Here is a 327-nt window from a genome sequence, read left to right as displayed (position 1 = left end):
CGCGTTCCTCCATCTCATATCCACCTAGCGCTTCCAGGGCCTTATAGCACTGTTCTGAGATGTGTATCCGCAGGCTCTGCTGGTGGATAACAAGATGATATCAGATCAGACAGTACACAGTAGTGAACATTCTAGCCGTACTGGTTGTACTCCTAACTAAAATATTAAATTAGAGTTATCGTATTTTTTTCTTGATTACAAACTTTTGGACGATGTTTATATTATTTGAAATATACAAATTTTACTCCATTTATAACTTAATTTCATTTCTGCTGCACAATTCACAAAGTGATATAATTTAAAATTTTGTTACTCATAATATGGACT

The 327-nt window shown here is 34.3% G+C and overlaps 1 protein-coding gene across 1 annotated transcript in view; it reads right to left on the bottom strand.

The window, feature by feature from the left end:
• Positions 1-327, bottom strand: part of LOC119593986 (receptor-type guanylate cyclase Gyc76C-like) — a gene marked incomplete at its 3' end in the record, with an annotated part of 39,442 nt that continues 39,115 nt past the window's right edge. The window contains 1 exon segment of the mRNA XM_037943010.1: positions 1-72. Coding sequence (XP_037798938.1) covers positions 1-72 — 72 coding nt within the window.

This window comes from Penaeus monodon, chromosome 33 (genome assembly GCF_015228065.2).
Source record: "Penaeus monodon isolate SGIC_2016 chromosome 33, NSTDA_Pmon_1, whole genome shotgun sequence".
In the NCBI taxonomy this organism is placed as follows: Eukaryota; Metazoa; Arthropoda; class Malacostraca; order Decapoda; family Penaeidae; genus Penaeus; species Penaeus monodon.
The sequence above is the reverse complement of the archived record's forward strand: the minus strand, read 5'-3'. Positions and strand labels throughout refer to the sequence as shown.